Genomic DNA, 16,878 nt, shown 5'->3' on the forward strand with positions numbered 1-16,878 from the left:
ATGCCCTTCCCCAATTGCACCCATAGCTACCACCACCCCCTGGATCACTCCAGGACCCCCAAGGGGCAGTATCACCCACTTTGAGAAACACTGATCTAGTCTAGCTCCCTGTAATGCAGCTGTCCCTTGCGGAGATCAAACCTGAAACCCCTGGGGTTATCAGCACCACGCTCTAAGCAACTGAGCCGTCCAGGATAGCAGAATTTTGGTCAGAACTTAAATTAGTTGTGATCTACAAGCAGAGGAGGGACACAGGTGGCGCTGTGGGTTAAACCACAGAGCCTAGGGCTTGCCGATCGGAAGGTCGGCGGTTCAAATCCCCGCGACAGGGTGAGCTCCCGTTGCTCGGTCCCTGCTCCTGCCCACCTAGCAGTTCAAAAGCATATCAAAAAGTACAAGTAGATAAATAGGTACCGCTCCAGCGGGAAGGTAAACGGCGTTTCCGTGTGCTGCTCTGGTTCGCCAGAAGCGGCTTAGTCATGCTGGCCACATGACCCGGAAGCTGTACGCCGGCTCCCTCAGCCAATAAAGTGAGATGAACACCGCAACCCCAGAGTCGGCCACGACTGGACCTAATGTTCAGGGGTTCCTTTACCTTTACCTTTACAAGCAGAGGAAAGAGGGCTTGATGAAACAGTAACCGTTTTCTCATCAGAGAAAGGACAACCACACAAAATCCTGAAATTTATTAATCTGACAATTAATAAATTCAGTATTCCCTCCCCCCCCCCAGCCTGTTGAAACTTGCCTTCTGCAGCAAAGAAAAGGCCAGACACACGACTGCGACGTCACGTGGACCTCTGCAGAGGGCTTTTGTGTGTGAGAGAGTGTGTTATAAAAGCCTTTCCATTAAAAATAAAATTGTCCAGGAGCTCAAGAGAACCGAAAGTAGGTTAGGTCTACACATTCCAGAGAAGTCATTCTCACAGGAAAAAAACAAGGCTTAATCATCAGGACCATTCATTATTTAGCGAGAGCTGTGAGCCTTCCTAGCGGGGCAGGGGAGGTGGGATTGAAATTTATGAGGTTATGAAAATGGGCAGAAGCCACTTGACTTAATCCTTCCATCTAGTAATCAAAACACATTACACGTCCATTCACAAACAACCGGGGGTGGGGTGGGGAGAGAGAACAACCCAACTGTAAAACAAGGCAGAAACAAAAACAGAAATCATAAAAGAGCTGAGAAGCTGCCCTTACGTTTGAAATGACAAGAAATAACACTGGGGAATGAAATGCTATATTTTTCCAATACAAAAACAACAAGATAAAACATAAAATATAAATATAAAACAATATAAAAATAACAAGTATAAAAAAACAAGAGTCACAAATATGCCCGAGAGCACCTCATGCTTTAAACCAGGCTTCCTCAACCTCGACCCTCCAGATGGTTTTGGCCTACAACTCCCATGATCTTTAGCTAGCAGGACCAGTGGTCAGGGATGATGGGAATTGTAGTCCCAAAACATGTGGAGGGCAGAGGAAGCCTGCTTTAAACAGCAGCTTCCAGGAACCTCACTAGGGACTAGTGTTCTGAAAAGATAAAGGTAAAGGGACCCCTGACCATTAGGTCCAGTCATGACCGACTCTGGGGTTACAGCGCTCATCTCGCTTTATTGGCCGAGGGAGCCAGCGTACAGCTTCCGGGTCATGTGGCCAGCAGGACTAAGCTGCTTCTGGCGAACCAGAGAAGCACGGAAACGCCGTTTACCTTCCCGCTGGAGCGGTACCTATTTATCTACTTGCACTTTGACGTGCTTTCGAACTGCTAGGTTGGCAGGAGCAGGGACCGAGCAACGGGAGCTCACCCTGTCGCAGGGATTCAAACCGCCGACCTTCTGATCGGCAAGTCCTAGGCTCTGTGGTTTAACCCACAGCGCCACCCACGTCCCACCAAACGATATTCCAATGCTAAACGATGTACGTCTTTCCCCATGTAGTTATTTGGACTGGAGGGCCAACCACTTGCTATCTTGGGTAATTGGGCCAAGATACACTCTTGCATCTAAGGGCAAGAGTCCTTGCATGCAGGTTCTTTCGCAGCCCTTTCCAGGGGTCGTTCGCAAACACACACACAACCTTAATCTCACGTGAGCGAGAACAGGGCAACCTTGGCTGCTTTCTGCCCTTGTTGCGGGAGGGAAGTGTATTTAGAATAGTGCATGAACTGGGTTCTAGATTACACCAAGAGCCTATGTGTGCACCTCACTTCAGCTTTTACAGTACGAGGGGGAGAATATCCAAAAATGACAGTTGACTGCAAAATCATGGTGCATAGATGCATAGGACAGTCAAGATCCCAGCCGCTGCCCCTCACATGAGAAAGCTTTTTAGGTCATTAGACACAACAGGGAACATGCATCCGTGAATCTGCTCTAAGGAAGATTTATTTTGAAGGTATAAGCCAGGGTTTCCCAAACTTGGGTCTCCAGCTGTTGTTGGACTACAACTCCCATGATCCCTAGCTAGCAGGACCAGTGGTCTGGGATGATGGGAGATGCAGTCCAAAAACAGTTGGAGACCCAAGTTTGGGAAACCCTGGTATAGGCAGAAACAGTCAGTGTCTTCCCTTAGGTTATGTACATCCAGGTCGAAACAGATAGCCTCCAAAACATCCTAGTTTGACTTAGGAAGCTAGCAAAATAATTCTCAAAACAGCATGTATCTCCTGTCACAGCAGGCCTACCAGCCTCCAAGACCCAATTCATTCAACAAGGCCATTAGAGCATTTCATGGGAATGTGTAAGACATCAGGCCACTGCTTGTGCAAAAAAGCTCCAGCATTCTGGGAGGCAAATCCACTACCTTAAAGAATTCACGCTATGTGCCTGCTCCAGACATATCCATAACCTCTTTATTTTTATAAAGCTACACAATGTGGGAAGCTTCTGCACTGGGCTGGTCTAGGACTTTTCCCTTTAGAAGCGAACCTTGTTGCAGCTGAATGTTTTATGTGTGTGTGCGCACACACACACACTATGGGCCAATATTTCCAGGCTGCAAATACAAACCACCAAGTACCTACCCTCCAAAATGAAGGTACACACTGAGCCTGCCGCACACTCACGTACGCACACACTGTTTGATGTCAACTCACCCAAAGGGATGCAAGCGAAAGCTCGAAGTGACAGGCTACACACAAAACATCAAACAAACAGAGGAAAGCGTAGGAGGAATCACGCCGGCTTTTATTTTTAGCCCTTGTAGCCAAAACCAAATAAAGGCAAAAGACACTGGAAATGCCCCGGAAATGCCACAGATTTGCACGTTTCCTTTGGCAACTGCTACATTTGCAGTCTTGCAACGATTCAGCTTTACAACCAACTTGTCCAAGTGAGGAAAGCCTAAGAGATTTAGGACCAGACGCAGATATTAGCATTTCCAAACCTCTCCATCATGGTGGGGTGATCAGGAGACGCTAAGACCCCACAAAGCCAACGATTTGCTGGAGGATACCCATTGAGTCTTCCAGCCAAATATACCCACACTAGCTTTCATCAATGCACTCGGTATCTGATCCCTTGATCTGAAAAAAAGCAAGCAGCTTAGAGGAGAAGCAGAGTGGAAAGAATAGAAAGAACACGATCGTTATTTTCTAGAAGGAACAACGTGAGCAACCGCGAATTGCGAGGATGCAGGTGCAAGGATGAAGGTTAAAGGCACATTTCTGGTAATCCCTACCACCCAGAGGAATTCTCCATTTTCACGGTGCCATCTGCTACCGCTAACGCAATTGATTATCTGTCGCTCCCCACTGAGTCGAGTTCGGTCAAGTTAAGTTCTCCTTCCTAGCACGGATGATGTCTCTGGCCAAATGACTAAGACCAACCTGAACACATTCCAGTGCCTTCGAGAGAAAGCACTCGGAAGACAATTATTTATCCATGTCGGGGTGAAGCATCTTAAAGAGGACCACACAAAGATTATGGTTGCCATGGGACTGTGGCTGGGAATGATGGAGATGAACACTAAGACACACTGTCTTAGCAGTGAAACGTTTGTGTATGTGTCAAAGATTATTGTGGGCCTTTACATCTTTAACAGGGTGGGGTGGGGACACCAAAGAACAGGTTCCAAATTGGGAGGCATTTTTAAAAGTCAGACGTTAAAACAAGCGACACTAGAGATATATTCCAAGTGACAGACACGGAGAGACATGAAAATTTCATAAGGCAAGAACAGAGGGAGATGTTGCAATTACGCTACCTTGAGTGTAGCCTGTGACAGGCAGCAAGACATTTAGGAGCTATAAATATTGGCCCGATTAAAATCCAACCGCCGCCATCCCCCTCCTTTGCAGCCCCAGTAAAAAGTAGGCTGGAAGATGGAAAACTTAAGATAAAAAAGAAACCTGTATGATAAATCCATCTGCTCCATAAAGCCTGCTACACTTGGGGCAGGCGTTTGTCTGCACATATCAAGTTTGGCCCTGTAGACTGCTGGTTATTTAGACCAAAGTCTTCTCTGGTGTATGGACCGTTAATAATGTGCCCACAAGTACTCAGGGGTACGTCATGGGTGGGATCCAAAGCACAGAACGATGCAATGTGGTTGCTGACAGGAGTGAGGCCCTGTCAGCACATATATCACCTCTTCTTAGAAATCAGCACTCCTTGCCCATTTGTTAGCGGGCCAAGTTCAAGGTGTTACTATTGGTATGGAAACCTTAATAGCTTGGAGTCGGTCACGACTGGACCTAATGGTCTGGGGTCCCTTTACCTTTTTAAAACTTTTTAGTTTAGGCAAGCCTATCCAGACGCATAGATGTTGGTGCATTTTAATCTTTTTTTAAAAGAAATGTGAATTTTAATTATGTTTAAATGTTTTTAGTGATCATTTTATAGCAATCAAGCAGTCTGTACATTTTGTTAAATAAATAAATGCTAGGTCAGAGTACACCCTTTGCAATTAATAGACTGGCTATACTACTCCGAGTATAACAGACTAGCCAATACTCAGAGAATTAATAGACTAGCTATACAGTACTACTCTGAGGACAGTGGTACCTCGGTTTTCGGAAGCCTCCATTGCCGAAGGGTTCGGTTTTCGAACACTGAAAACCCGGAAGTAAATGCTTTTGTTTTTTGAACGCGCCTCAGAAGTCAAACAGCTTCCGCTGTGTATATCTCTTGTTTTTCACAATTTTCTCTACTGAATTGGCAGACCGCCCTTTGTGCCTCAGTTTTCGAACATTCCGGAAGTGGAACAGTCTTCCGGAACGGATTACATTTGAAAACCAAGGTACCACTGTATAAGTTAGTTGGTCCCCCAAAACACTGGGCTTGAATATGTGTCCTCTGATCCATAAACACCTGATCTGCCACAAGCAGTCCTTTTCAATCTACACAAACATTGTAGGTCCCTCCACTGAGTTGTGCTTCCTTCACATTTCGTTTTTTGCTAACGGAACCACGTGCTGCTCTCATTCCAGCATGGTTGGCAAAGAAGAAGTAAAAATAATAATGTACCAACTGGATTTCTGTCATTCCTTTGAAATCTCAAAAGATGAGTCCCAGTCTCAAAAACCAATGGGCTGAGGGCTCGTGATGTTCTCTCTTAGATCACTGATAAGGGAGATCTCAATTTTCATCAAGGATGTGGCATGAGCCCTGCGGATCTCCAGATGACAATATGTAGTCAAAGAGACTGTGTGACCAAAACAAAACCTGAAGATTCCCATGCATGCTTTGAAACCCGGGGTCAGGGGCATGCTGGGAATGGACCATAATCCCTGGACTCCCAGCTTGCTTTTCATTTTTTCAAGGCCATTTGTAGAACCTGAGCTAGGACACAAAAATGTCTCCTATTTTTGCTTTTTTGAGAGGAATAGTTCCCACTTTTAGCAGTCTCCCCTCCCCTCACCCCCCCAAAAGAAAAAAAAAATCCAATGGACCTCCACCCAGTAGCATGAAGCACCTTTGACCAAGATTCCTGGCAGTGTTCAAAAATTAAAAGCCAAACCAGTATCCCCACAGCCAATGGCAACAGGTCCAGGAATTAAGACACTCTGCAAGAAACAAAACTTAAAATGTACTGACCCTAGGGAGAACAAGTGCTGGTATTCCGAACACTGTTGCAACGCAAGATCGGTGCAAACTTTCAAGTTTAACTTCAAGGAAGGAAACTCATTCTCTCTTGAAAAAAACCAGCCAATGAAAAGCTACTGGGCATTATTTCATATTTTGCATTTCAGTTCAGAGTTAGTTTTACACACACAAAAAGTTTGTTGAGATACGTTTGAAATGCTTTGAAACAATATATTTCATTTTTTTAAAAACAGCTAGTACACCCCCTTCTAAACCTTGGAACCACAAGAAGAAGAATTTCAATTTGAATGGATTAGACAGAGCATCTGCTTCCTTCACAGATGGCTCTCAGATCGAAAGGCAAGGTAACCTTATGTGGAGTCAGAAGACTGGTCACTCTGGAGCGCCATAATTTTAGGGCTGGAAGCTATGACTTCAGAAAATGGGGTGAGGAGAGGGGGGAAAAGAAGGAAGCAGTAAGCTCTTCAACTAATTATGTGACCAAGACAGATTGAGAATGCCAAACAGCTTGGAAATTCTCATTGCCTCAACACTTGAGAAATTTGCAATAGGATTTCAACTGAATGGGCAGTTGGATTTGCTGGAATGTAAATGGAGGCAGAGAGGAGATACCGAAAGAAGGTAGGGGAGGCCACACAAACGCACACACTGCTTTTGCTTTCTGCTTACCTGTCAGCTTTCAACAGCAAATTAGATGGCAGCTCTGTAAGCAGGTTGTGTTGCACGTCCAAGACCTCGACATGCGTCCGTTCGATCCTCTCTGGTAGCCTGGCTAATTGATTGTGACCTGCAAGCAACTTCCGCAAGCTGATATTGCAAAATAACCTGGGGGGGTGGTGGTGGTGGAGAAAGGAACAAACAGTAAATGAAACAATACCAAGACTTGTGGTACAGTCCTCTCAGGGCCTCTTCATGGACCAGAAGCCTAGGCACAGCATCCACTTTCTGGTTAAACTAACCACAGTGTGTCATAACACTCGAACAAGAAATGGTTAGTTTAAACTATGGTTTCCTGAAACACAATGGCCTGGTTCAGATGTAACATTAAACCGTGGTTTGGCATTACAGAGAGCAGCCTCAGGCCTGCACAATTCCCCCTCCTCTCCCTTCCTTGCAACAACGCCAGAAGCGAGAGAAAGCATTTGCTTTGTCATTGTGTCTGAACTAGGCCAAATTGTGGTTAGTTTAAACTATCGTTTCTTGAAATGACCCAATACCTTATTTATTGATCTGAGCTTGTTCTGAAACTTAAAAACACTTTAGGCACACCCCTCAAAATATAATACAGTAGTCAAGAGAGCTAGTACTCTGTGAGGAAACCATAGTTTGTGGCTGTGTGATGTGCGAAAACACTTCTCATACACAACCCCTGAGCAGCGCCACTTGTTTGAAAGTGCTGTTTGGTCAAAGTCTCTTTCCTTGTGGGGGGGAAAAACCACCCAAGGAGAATCAGTTCCTAAAATATTGCTCATCCATTATTTCCCCTCAACCAAAAATGACTCAACATCTTCTGATATTCTTCCTCTCCTCATCCAAATTCTTCCCCTCCCCTTTTTAATACTAGACTAACGTAAAGCTTCCTTCCAGTTCTACAGGGAATGAAATTTATCTAATCCGCTTTACTGTCTTGAGCTTTTTACATGCTAGGGGCGGCCAACCGTTCTGTTTCCACATAGAGAAGGGGGAGGGAGATAAAGAGAGAGATGCTTTATAAGACACATTAATGGGCAATGTGGCTTCTGAAAAGCCAATTGAACTAAACAAATTTAGAGCTGGAAATCGAAACCACACCATGAATCTGCATTTTTTAAAGTTCCGATTTTGAATCAGGTGGTCTTTTGAGGGGTGGGGAGGGATATATCTTGCTGAAGATGGGAGATTATTCTCGTCTGCCACCTGCCTTGTTCTTCTCCCTGTGGCTGCATCTGTACGTTTTAATCAGAAGGCGCCCATGCCCCACGGTTGACCCTTCTTTCAATCAAAGATTCGCAAATTACTCAGCACTGCAGATGCCTCCTCCACCCGTTTACGTATTAGAAAAGACACACACACACCCCAAGCCCTCCTCCCCAACAAAACCCATGCCTTTTCGCACTTCTCCCTTACAAATCGAATCCACCCACTGTCATCACCAGGCCACAAACTACAGGTCACCAGGGCCAGCGTGCCAAAGCAATCAATAAAAGACATTGTTTTCCCTTGGTGGATGTTGTCAGATAATCTGCGCAAGTGCCATCGTTCACAGTTATCTCAGGATGACGACTGGGCTGCATCGCACAGCTGTGGACGTAAGTCAATAACCTCCACTTCACTTGTTAAAGACAGCGCACGAGTGGGTGTGGTTGCTAAGTTTGTTGCTCCCTCTCACTTTCTCTTGGTAGCGTGCCCAATCTAGCACTGAAACAAACGTTTGTGCGCTTTCCCTTTTAATGAACTGTTGGGAATTTGCTGGAGCCTAACTTGAAGGAGGGGCTTCTCTCTCTTGCCTGCAGAGTTGTCAACAGCATAAACTTTAGTCATTTTGGGGGATGGGGTGGCAGGCATCAAAACTATAGGAGCCTGTTGTTAAGCTGTAGATAAGACCGCTTTATGAATCAGCTCTTTATGGAGCAAGGGGACAAGGCTGCTGCTATGCTCACGCCTGCAATTCAAGACCTTTATCAATAAAGTATATAAAAATCAAGAAGCCTTGTTTAACGCTCGCAGGAGGCATTAAAAAAAGATGACTATGACTGCACCCCAAAGTGTGTGTGTGTGTGTGTGTGTTTATAACTTCGCTCTTACACCTTTGTGCTTTGTAGATTTGTGCAGAGGGGCTACAGTTCATTGGAAGAACACACGCTTCCCATGAAGAACTTTTCAGGTTCAATCTCTGGCCTTTCTAGCAGATGATGAAGAAGACCTCTTCTGCCTCTCCCTTGAGCTGCTGCCCGTCGGAGGATACATGGGCAAGATGGACCAGTGGCCGGCCTTCTGCATAAGGCAGCTTCACATGCTGAGATGAAAATAGTATCTGCTATTCTAGTAAGCAGAAATTATTCAGAACTACCCAAGCACCCACACACTAATGCTTAGTCAACTCTGCATGTATTCTGCATTTTCCTTCTCTTTTACAATCATTGTGCGAACCAAGAGCATAGTACTCAACTCACTACTCCAAGTTTATTTTGCTTGGTTAACAAGGACAGCTCTTACCCCTTAGAAAAAGTCTTGGAAGCATGTGAGCAATACCTGGTGAAAACTTGGAAGCCCAGGGAAGTGGAAGCAGTTAGTGTCCTTTTTTTGACCAACAGAAACATAACAAATTGCATAAACTATGCCAGCCTTCCCTAAGCTAGTCGTTGGACTCCCAGCTCCAAACATCATCACCACCATTATTTTATTAGATTTGTAAACATTCCTGGCCACTGATCATGCTGATGGGAGCTGGACTTTGACAGCATCTGGAAGTCACCAGTTTGGGGAAGCCGGGTCTAAGCAAATGTATGCAGAGATGCTGGGCCAGCTATAAAATAAAAATGGTCCCTGAACTTTAAAACTGTAGTTTTAGATCATTCAAAGTCCTTCCAGTTCAAGCAACTGCTGCCACAGCCATAACAAAAACCACCAAAGAGTGCAAAGTGTTCTTCCACACTGAAAACCTAACCAAGATAACATTAGCTGCACTCCTTAGTGATTATAAGTGATAATCCAAAACATTTAAACAATACCATACCCCCCCACAAGGCCTTTAAGCTAATGCTTTCCATCTTGCCTTTTTCAGCCTTGAATCCACATTTTCCTCTCTGAAAACCATTTGCGTTTTCTCATCTCTACTTTTTCAACATGTCTACACACGAAGCGCTTTGGTACTAAATCCTCTGTGTGGTGACCAGTTGTCTTTATTGCTCTATCTGCCACTCAATCCTTTTTTAAAAACATTGTTAGGTGTTAGAGCTGGGAGATATCTGGTTTTCAGCTTTGCGGCTAAACATCGTGATTAACTTGATATATCACAATGTCTGAAATAAAGATGGAGCTATGCAGAGACAATGGCTGGCTTCACTGTTTTCCCCACGGTGTGATTTTTGCATAGCGCACACACACACATTTTGATTCACAATCTATTGCCTGCTCCAAAACTATGAAACCGATGTCACAATATGGACTTCAAACAGGTTTTGGCCGATATTACTGCTATATCGCCCAGGCCTATTAGGTGTGTTTTTGTTTGTTTGTTTGTTTGTTTGTTTGTTTGTTTGGTGGAGGTGTGGCAGAGATTCTGTTTATGCCATGTAGCCACAGGGCAGGTTCCTAGGAAACTGCCTCATACCAGGTGAGACTATTTGCTCATCTAGTTCAGTTGTGTTGACACCAAACAGCAGTGGATTTCATGGCTTTCAATCCCTCCTAGCCCTACCAGAATATTCTGTAGATCCTCTACCATTAAACCAAGGTCCCTTATTCCATTCACACCCTTGAGATTCGAAAGGTTTTTGACTACTGAGAAGAACTACTTTAACATTTATTTAAGGAGCCAGGCAACACGATGCTGAACAGCCTTAGAATGTCTATCTGCAAATTAAAGGAGTTGGGTGTTTTGTTTTTGTCCAGATTAAAGAGAAGAAGAAGAAGAAGAAGAAGAAGAAGAAGAAGAGAGGCTGTGTTGCAGCTTACAACACAATGGCACCCTGTGAGGCTGAAAAACATCAAACAGAAGGCAAAAACAAAATACCCATCCATCTGTAACCGAAACAAGCTAAACACTGACTCTACAATTGTTTCTGAATTGTGCGTCCTGTTCCTACTTGTGTAACTATGTCTGCAAGACTCACCGGGCAGGCAGTTCACATATTTGATTGTGGCCCAGATCCAGAACTTCCAGCTTCCTGCTATCGCAGACCCATTCAGGGAGGCTCTCGAGGTGGTTTCTGCACAAAGGAGGCAACAAACGAACAGGTTAAGCGGTATGGAAAAACTAGCATATGTGTTTTAAACCAGGATAGGCAATGCAATGAAATGTTTGGGGCCGCGAATGCAACTTGCCCAACACTGGGCCAGACACAATCATCTGTTGTTTCAACCCAGCCACTCATCTTGGAATGGAGTTCGCCGCCCAAATCAAGGTTTCCACAATTCTCAACCCACAACCTGCAAAATGATGTCATGCAGTTCAACAACAAGAGCTTATTGTTGCTCATGAGCATCACAGGTGCATCTAACAGTAACATGTGACAATAGCACTTTGCTTTGCTTGGGAGCAGGGAGCAAAAGCAAATGAACGCTGTAGAAAATGCTAATAGCAACTGGAACAGTAGCAATGTGCTTCCTTTCAAAAGTGTAGCTTTTCTTACATGCTCGCCTGTGTTTCCATTGTATATATTTAGGATTAGCCAGTGTACTTTTTTGAATGCTCATTAAATTCAGTGCAGCCAACTGGAGGCAGCCAGATGTTGCTAGACTCCAACAACCAGCAGCTCTAGCAGTCAGCATGGTCAACGGTCAGGGGTGATGTGAATTGCAATCTAACAACCTCTGGAGGGTCCTACATCGACCTAGTCCTGCACTTATAGATCAATCTTGTCTTCAAAGATTTTTTACAGCACAAAGAGTGTGTGTACCAAAATTCCAAACCACTCTGCACAGAAACTTCCAAGACGGCATTTTCAGAGGAACTAGAGTTTAGGCAAAGGAAACAGGGTCAGTGGCCATTCAACCAGATTCAGGAGAACTCCCAAGAACCGTATTCCTTCATTACCAATATTTACTCTACAAATGAAAGTTTGTGCCCACAAATACATCCTGCTGTATGGATCTCTTTTTCTTTGGTGGGTTTTAAATAAGGCAACAGAGCAGGATGTTTAGCTATTTTCTTATTCAGTCCAGGGGAAGTTTACACAAAATGCTGGCTTGCAGCTCTGTCCTGCTCTGTCCTTTACACTATCAACAGTGCTTTGCTTATAGTGAACTGAGTACATTTCCAGTAGAATACCAGCTTGGAAAATAAGGGGATTTTTTTTTAAAGGCTTTACTCGTCCCTAACACAGCTTTAAGCTGAAACGTATTTGCAGGAAGACAAATAGTGCATCATTCACATTTTGGGGTTGTGCAATAAATGCCACGATAATCAAAGATATGAGAAAAGAAAGTGAATATATAATCTTGTTATGAAAACAAGCTGTCAACATAGCTAGCCTCAGATATTGGGAAGTCAAATATTCCTCATTACGATGACTTGTGGAAATAACGGTGGGGGGGAGGACACACTGATTTTTCTAATAAATTACTTATCCATGCGCACATACTGATGAGATTCTGGCACGCAAATACATTGACTCATGCACTTGTATGCTTCAAGTCACTGGCAGCACCCTCAGGCAACACCCTTGTCTCTTTGGTGCTCTTGTTTAGACAAAACAGTCGCTTCGCTCTTTAGGACAACTCAAGGTCTGGTGCTCTTTTTAAAACAAAAAAACAAACCAAACCACCCACAACAATGCTCAAAAACGCAAATGACCTCCTCTGCTTAGAATCATGTTGCTTTAATCCTAGCGTGCAGGCATCAGAAACAGCATTGCTTGCATGGAATCGGAAAACCTTTGTGTCTCTACAAGCCCTCTTAGCAAGGCTACAGTAATTTTTCTTTTTCAGTCATGCTAGCACTGTATTTTCAAAAAGGTATATTAGGGCTTACCTAGAAACATCCATGTAAGTCAGATAGTTCGGAACTGGATACACATCAAGGTGAACAAGTTCTGTGAAAGGAACACAATTAATATATACCAGAAACAAAGAAAAATCAGCAATGAAAATAATGCACTGCTTCCTATTTCCCAGGTTTGTTGTTTCCCCATCATACAAATTGTACATCGAACACAGTAAGGAATATTTAATATGGCTTAAAGGGGTCTTCAACAGAAATAGTACAGTGGTACCTTGGTACTCAAACTCTTTTTTTTTTTTTTGAATAATTTTTTTATTAACCGACCAATCACATCAAATCAAACCAAATTACATAAATTCCAAATTGCACAGCCGAATTTTAAATTTTTGTTGGGGGTACCCATATTTCAAGTTCCGAAGGGATCCAATCAACTTCTTGCTTCTTACTGCTGTTTTAATGTCCACAAATCTAACCTTATGATGTTCACAGTACTATCCAGTCCTTTCTTATTATTTTTCCACATCTCTTGTTGTTATTTTCATATATTTTTCCTTTCTCTTTGTGACCTCTGATAGTCTCCGCAAGCTGGTTAGAACTGTTTGTAATCCTACGTGGATATTAATTTTTTTTATCCAGTAGCCAATATCCAGACGTTTTCCATATAACATCACTTACATACATCAAAACAGTCTTAGCGTCATTAATCTTCACCAATCTGCCTCCTTTCTCAAAACCTCTGAGGAGATTCACTAGGAATGCAGTCTGAAAACAAATCCGTTCTTCCTCCCGGCTATAAATCCTTTGGCAAGATGGCGACTCCGAATTAATTGCTGCGCCATTCCCAAAAGCTCTTATTGCTTCTCGGTTTCCATAAAGCATACTTTTGGTTAAAGTTTATCTCCACACAGACCTTAATCATCCTGCTTGGGTCAGTTCAACCGATGGTTCTAATGAGGAGGGGTTCTTGTAAATCACATAGAAGGAAAGTAAAAAAGGTCCGTCCCCCCCCCTCATTCAGCCCCGTTGTCAACATACCCCGCCTTTGGTGTATCTTCATCGTAAAATATTCCTGTTTCTCCAGCCCGTCGTCTTCTTTCGCAGAGGTCACTTAAATTAGCAGACTTCACTCCTCTTCTTCACTTGAAATATGTGCATTTGCTTCTTTTGTAATTAATTATTCCAAATTGCTGCAACTAGTGCGCGATCAGAGACAGCGTCCAGGAGAGCCGATGTCCACATGGGGGCATTCTGCCTAGGGCCCTCACCCCCTTCTTTCGAATTAGGGGGTGATTTATGGGCACAGCAGGCAAGGGCAGTGTTCCCCATTTCCTTGGGGCAACAAGGGAGGCTGCCTACTCCCATAACAGCCTCTTAATTACCCCGTGTGGGTCGGAGAGATGGTATTGTTGGCCATCTTCCAATGAGCCCCCTAGTAGCCCCCCTTGGTACTCAAACTCAATCCGTTCCGGGAGTCCATTCAACTCCTGAAATAGTTCAAAAACCAAGGTACGGCTTCCGATTGCCTGCAGGAGCTTCCTGAACTCAAGCAGAAACTGTGTTGGGACATTCGGCTTCCAAAAAATGTTCGCAAACCGGAACACTTACTTCCGCATTTGCGGCGTTCAGGAGCCGATTTGTTCAGGAGCCAAGCCATTCGAGTACCAAGGTACCACTGTACACCAGATAGTGGTTTCTTCCATTTCTCCTTAGCTTCCAACAGGCATAGTTCTCTGTTATTTAGGAAAGTTTTCCTTCTGCTGCTGCTTCCTAAAATCCAGTCTCAAATCAGTTCTGTGATCTGAACTGCTAGTCCAGTAAGTTACAAAATCTGAGAGCCCAAGGAATATTTTTATCCCCAAGACTAAGACATTTTTAAGGTTTGATTTGTGTGTTTGTGATGCACCACTTCAGACTGTTACGAGGCAGGGAGAGAAATTCCACGATTGTGGAATTCACCACACACACACACACACACACACACACACACAACTTCCGCACAGAAAACATCCACATCAACAGTTAAATCCTCTTCCCAATGTCTAGTATTCTGCGGGGAGGAATTTTTCACTTTTCATGGTATAGAGAAGCATTCAATCACTGACTAACCCTGTCTGCAGTGATACAACCCAGACATAGGTTTATCTCCTGAGCGAGAACTAGGCTTATAGTAAATCAATGATTCCTCACCCAATCATTTCCCAAGGCTATTCTTCACACAGCAACACCAGCAGCACTTCATTGCACTGCCTTTGGTTTGTAGACAAGAAGTCTATCCTAGCACCCTCTTGACCTTACATTAAATCCTTCAACTCATGATTAGCAGCCATATCCATTTTTATGCACAGAACTAACAAAGCCTAATCCTACAATTACAACGTTCATCAGTCCAGATATCCATTGAAACAATGGTTTGGCAATGCTTGGATTTTGCTGCCAATTTCTGAAACCGATGCCACTGCTCAACTATACGGTTATGCACAGGGAAATTTAGGATGGTTTTTTCTTTCTTTTATTAATCAAAAAGGGCTAAGAGGTTACACGACAAATCAATCACCATGAACGAAGGGCCTATCTGCAGTCCAGAGGTGGGAGACAGCAGAAGAATGAAAGCTACTGCTGCCTGTTCGTAACTCACTAAGCTCAGCTGCCTACTTCAATCAATTCTTCAGTGCTTCCAGCAGAGAGAGAGAAGACCTCAAGGTCCTATGCTCAGCAGAAACAGCATTATGCAAAAGACAGTTGTGCAAATCCACTTTATTTGCATAATTTATACAAGTGGACTTTTTTTGGCCTGAGGGTTGTTCTTGCTGCAGAAAAAGCTTAGCCCACTCTGAAAACCAGAGCAAGGGACAACAGGCTTTCCTGTTACATGTGTCATGATGAAGTCCAAAGGAAACTAAAAAAAGAAATGATACAACAAAGAGGCATGTGGCACCTTAAAAACTAAAAAATGTTAATATGGCATAAGCATTCGTCAGACGCATGGGGTGTGAACCTCAGTTTTCAGGCAGATGTATGTACATACAAATGTACACAGATGTTAAGGGGGGGAGGAATGTAAAAGGTTGGAGATAAATGGCAACGGAACGTGAAAATATAGCCTGTGACGGAACTTAAATGCATGCTAAATGGTCTTTCCCAGCAGCAGTAGTTGGTGACAACCATCACAGAATTGTTGAGTAAATTAACACCAATGTAGGGAAGCCAAAAACCTTAAATTTTGCAGTAGGCATCAGACAGGCAGCAGGCTTTGGATTGAAATTATCGGTTACCTATGGTATGTTGTCATCTTCACAGAAAGTCCAGGCCAATCGCTCCAGTATTTCAGTAACATATATGTGAGGTAAGCTGAATGTTTAAAATGCACAGTATGAATGCATTATTATTCATTTCTGACTGACACTGGCATGTTGGTCCTCTAAATGGTTTGTATCGCGCTTGTGCGCTAGGGGCTGGATGAATCCTGAACCTAAACACAGCATTCAAATCCAGTGTAAGACGAGCAGACCAGAAAACACCTAGTCCTTGTCTGAACTGCCTTCAAAGCGAACTTACCATTTGAAGTGGCGTAAAGAGCTTTAAGCAAATATCCGCTGATTTTGAGGCTGACCAGCTGGTTTCTTTCACAGTGCAGTATTTCAACGTTGTTGAAGATGGTGGCGTCGAGCTCGCCTAGTTTATTGTCCCGAAGATCAAGCTGGGTGACGTGATGTAGGAAATCAGCGCCGTCCGCCACCAACCTCCTAATGACATTTAACCTGGAGTAAGAGAGGGAGGAAAAGAATTATGCTGTTGATGGGCGTATGTCAGCAAGAGGTTGGAAAGCCGAAGTTTTGGCTCTAAAACTATCATTTTCTCAGTGTCCCAAGTAAAAAATGAAATACAAGCCCAAAATCTGGTGCTCAAATGGGCCCTGTTTTTATGAAAAGCTCATAGTGACTTACATGGAGGTCTCCAGTGGTCTCCCTTCCAACGTTTAGTATTAACTAACGCTACATCTTCAAGCACTCCCCAGGTCATACACTAGACCCTTTCGCTGAAAATCTTGGAACCCACCACTGATAGGTTGTGAGGCAAACAGCATGAACTGCTCCCAAGTATCTGTCCCTCATTTCACTGGCGCATTAGAGGATGCTGAGAGATAGCTCGGTTGGTAGAGCACGAGACTCTTAATTTCAGGGTCAA

At 43.8% G+C, this 16,878-nt stretch overlaps 1 protein-coding gene across 4 annotated transcripts in view; it reads right to left on the reverse strand.

The window, feature by feature from the left end:
• Positions 1 to 16,878, reverse strand: part of PHLPP1 (PH domain and leucine rich repeat protein phosphatase 1) — a 161,318-nt gene that overhangs the window by 30,251 nt on the left and 114,189 nt on the right. For all 4 annotated transcript variants that reach the window (XR_013988909.1, XR_013988910.1, XR_013988911.1 and 1 more), the window contains exons 7-10: positions 16,249 to 16,451; positions 12,724 to 12,784; positions 10,865 to 10,960; positions 6,720 to 6,875 (exon numbers count right to left, since the gene is read on the reverse strand). Coding sequence is in view for 1 of the 4 variants with exons in the window: in XM_081014598.1 (XP_080870724.1) it covers positions 6,720 to 6,875; positions 10,865 to 10,960; positions 12,724 to 12,784; positions 16,249 to 16,451 (516 nt within the window). In the remaining 3 variants the exon portion in view is untranslated. The remainder of the gene's footprint in view (positions 1 to 6,719; positions 6,876 to 10,864; positions 10,961 to 12,723; positions 12,785 to 16,248; positions 16,452 to 16,878) is intronic.

The sequence above is a fragment of the Podarcis pityusensis genome (assembly GCF_964106645.2).
Source record: "Podarcis pityusensis genome assembly, chromosome: 7".
Lineage (NCBI taxonomy): Eukaryota > Metazoa > Chordata > Lepidosauria > Squamata > Lacertidae > Podarcis > Podarcis pityusensis.